Here is a 3,202-nt window from a genome sequence, read left to right on the forward strand (position 1 = left end):
TGGATTGGCCGTGCTAAATTGTCCCATAGTGCCCAGGGATGTGCAGGTTAGGGTGGATTGGCCGTGCGAGATGCAGGGTTACAAGGATAGGGTAAGGGGCAGGTCTGGATGGAATGCTCTTCAGAGGGTTCGTGCTGACTCGATGCTACCACACTGTCGGGGATTTATGATAACTAGGGAGGGAAAGAGGGTTTTGAAATAAATAATGAGAGCAAGGGATCAAATTAGAGAACACTTTGTATATCTAGGCTGAATGAAGTAAAAGGTATTAACATGGGAAATGATAGACAGACTATGACAGGAAGAGATAGAGAATACAAATGCAAGAATAAATCAATAGTTAAGGCTAAAGATGACAAAAATGATGTAGTTATAAAAGGCTTCATATCTGAACATACATCGCATTTGGAACAAATGAATTGACATCACAAATAAATTAAATGGTCGGAGACTGTTCAAGGTCAGAGGGGATGGGGTTTGTGGTTTTTTGACAAACAATGGGGTTATACACTCTCCCAACATGCAGTTACCATTCAAGGGTAACCTTACCTTAATCTGCCGTTTCTCCTCAGCTTTCAGTGGATCCCACTCCTCACCTCTCCGGTAGGCCTCCAGCTCCTCATCTGATGGAGCAAACTCCTGACAGGACAAACACCGCTAATTAAACTGTAACAATTCAAAATAAACAACATCTACAAGGCACAAGTCAGGAGGGTGATGGAATACTCCCCACTTGCCCTGGATGGGGGAAGCTCCAACAACACTCAAAAAGCTCGACACCATCCAGGACAAAGCAGCCCCCCGCTTGATTGGGACCACATCCACAAACATCCCACTCCCCCCACCACCGACGCTCAGTCGCAGCAGTGTGTAGCATCTACAAGATGCGCTGCAGAAACTCACCAAAGGTCCTCACACAGCACCTTCCAAATCCACGACCACTTCCATCCAGAAGGACAAGGGACAGCAGGTACATGGGAACACCACCCCCTCCGAGCCACTCACCATCCTGACTTGGAAATGTATCGCCGTTCCTTCAGTGTCACTGGGTCAAAATCCTGGAATTCCCTCGCTAAGGAACATTGTGGGTCAACACACAGAACATGGACTGCAGCGGTTCAAGAAGGCAGCTCACCCCCACCTTCTCAAGGGGCAACTAGGGACAGGGCAATAAATGCTGGCCCAGCCAAAGTTTATTGAATTTTTAGAAAATCCCACGTGAAAGCAAGAACTGCCCCTCTCACCGAGATTACCCCAGGAAGGTACAGGATCCATGGGCACCGACACCATCACTGAATTATTGGGATCCCTCACCCAGGTCTCATTCCCCCCATAGCTGCCTGGATCTTCATTCTTTGCTCTTACCTTTTTAAAGATCATTACGTATCGACTCTCATCGTCATCTCCAAATGAGAAGGAGGTCAGCCCAGCCACTTCAACCACATCGTGCCTACACACAGGGAACAGCTGGTCAACAAAGGCAGAGGGGAGAGGATCTAAGCTCCAAACTAATCTTAATTCCAGGAGCAAAAAAAAAACCCAGCAACAACCCGCATCGATACAGCAACTGAACGGTTATAAAATATTCCAAGGCAAATGGAAACAGCCTTCATTTAACTCCAAGTTACATGAGCAGTTATTAGGGACAGGAGACCAGAAGGTTGGTCAGATGGAGTTTTTCACAGTGTCCTGAAGGAGGAAGGAGGAAGGAGGAACGAGGGAGACAGCGAGAGACGAGCAATGCAGGGGGACAGCGAGGGTGAGGAGCATGGGGAGAGTGAGCGACAGAGCTCAGAGTCCAGCAGCTCAAGGCACAGCCACAACAGAGCAGTGATGCGACTCAGAGCGTATCTGTATTGCATGAGGAAGTGCAGTGATCTCCACACGGGGCAAAGTGCATACACTTACAAAATACTCCTCTCCAGCTTGTTCATCGGATCAAACTTCTTCTTCTTCTGTGTACTGCTCTGGATGAAATCTGAAATCAACTTCTCCATCTGGAAAACCGAAAACAAAACAAAAACTTCCATCAAAGACTACAGCAAGCTTTACTCTGTATTTAACCCCATTCTATACCTGCCCTGGGAATGTTTCGTGGGGACAGTGTGGAGGATGCTTTACTCTGTTTCTAACCCCATGCTGTCCTTGTCGTGGATTTAATAGGGACCATGTCAAGGTTGTTTACTTGCAGTTTAAAAGAGTAGATGGAGCTTTAATCTATTTAACCTCATCCCATCCCTCTCCAGGGACTTTGTGATGGAGATAGTGTTGAGAGAGTTTTAATTTCAGTTTGAGAGAGTAGAGGGAACTGTACTTGTACCTAACCCTTATGCTGTACCTGTCCTGAGACAGTGTTCAATGGGAACAATGCATAACGGGGGACAGTGTTAAAGATGCCCCACAGTCCTATAACTGTCTTACCCGCTTCCTGAATTCTGCTTTCTGTCTCTTGTCTTCCTCTTCCATCTTTTTCAGTCTGGCCGCTTGCTCTGAGAAAGAAGCAAAGTCAGAGTCAACTGCAAACCATGGTTTGTCTGCAGAGATGAAACCCGAGGACTGGGATGGGAGCCAACATGGGGCTAGATGTACTGGTTACCATCCCAGGCTGTGCACTCACTGCGTCAGATATAACCACAGGCTCTAATGCAGCAAAGGCTCACAACACTTGCAGATATTTCAATGAAGACTTGGTATATCTTTTATTGTTTCACAGGATCTGCGCATTGTTGTGGCAGCATTTAATACCCATCCCTAAATGCCCCTTGAGATAAATTTCACTATTTCAGAGGGCAGTGAAGACTCTGTGCTGCTGTGGGTCTGGAGTCCTATGTAGGTCAGACTAGGTAAGCACAGGATATTTTCTTACCTAAAGGACACTAATTAACCAGATGGGTTTTTACATGGTCATTATTCCTAAGAGTAGACTTTTATTTCCAGCCTTTTCTTACAAAGAGTCACAGTACGATTCCAATCCTTGCACCCCTGGTACATTACTCTGGATTATTAACACAGTAACTGTACAGCACTGTTTCACCATCTTACATATACCAAACATCCCAAAGACTCTCGTGTTGACAACCGTCAGAGATTTAATGGCAAACCATACAAAGTTATTCAGGACCTATATCCCTGCTCCATCCCTCTTCCCCCACCATTCACATGTCCTCATATTTGTCTCTCCACCCCCACAGCCCCCTTCTCC

The 3,202-nt window shown here is 46.3% G+C and overlaps 1 protein-coding gene across 1 annotated transcript in view; it reads right to left on the reverse strand.

The window, feature by feature from the left end:
* Window positions 1-2,517, reverse strand: part of spag7 (sperm associated antigen 7) — a 6,307-nt gene extending 3,790 nt beyond the window's left edge. Inside the window, exons 1-4 of the mRNA XM_020523887.2 lie at window positions 2,422-2,517; window positions 1,909-1,997; window positions 1,366-1,450; window positions 550-639 (exon numbers count right to left, since the gene is read on the reverse strand). Of these exons, the coding sequence (XP_020379476.1) occupies window positions 550-639; window positions 1,366-1,450; window positions 1,909-1,997; window positions 2,422-2,466 (309 nt within the window). The 5' untranslated portion in view covers window positions 2,467-2,517. The remainder of the gene's footprint in view (window positions 1-549; window positions 640-1,365; window positions 1,451-1,908; window positions 1,998-2,421) is intronic.
* Window positions 2,518-3,202: the final 685 nt, after the last annotated feature.

Source organism: Rhincodon typus, chromosome 45 (assembly GCF_021869965.1).
Source record: "Rhincodon typus isolate 14 chromosome 45, sRhiTyp1.1, whole genome shotgun sequence".
Lineage (NCBI taxonomy): Eukaryota > Metazoa > Chordata > Chondrichthyes > Orectolobiformes > Rhincodontidae > Rhincodon > Rhincodon typus.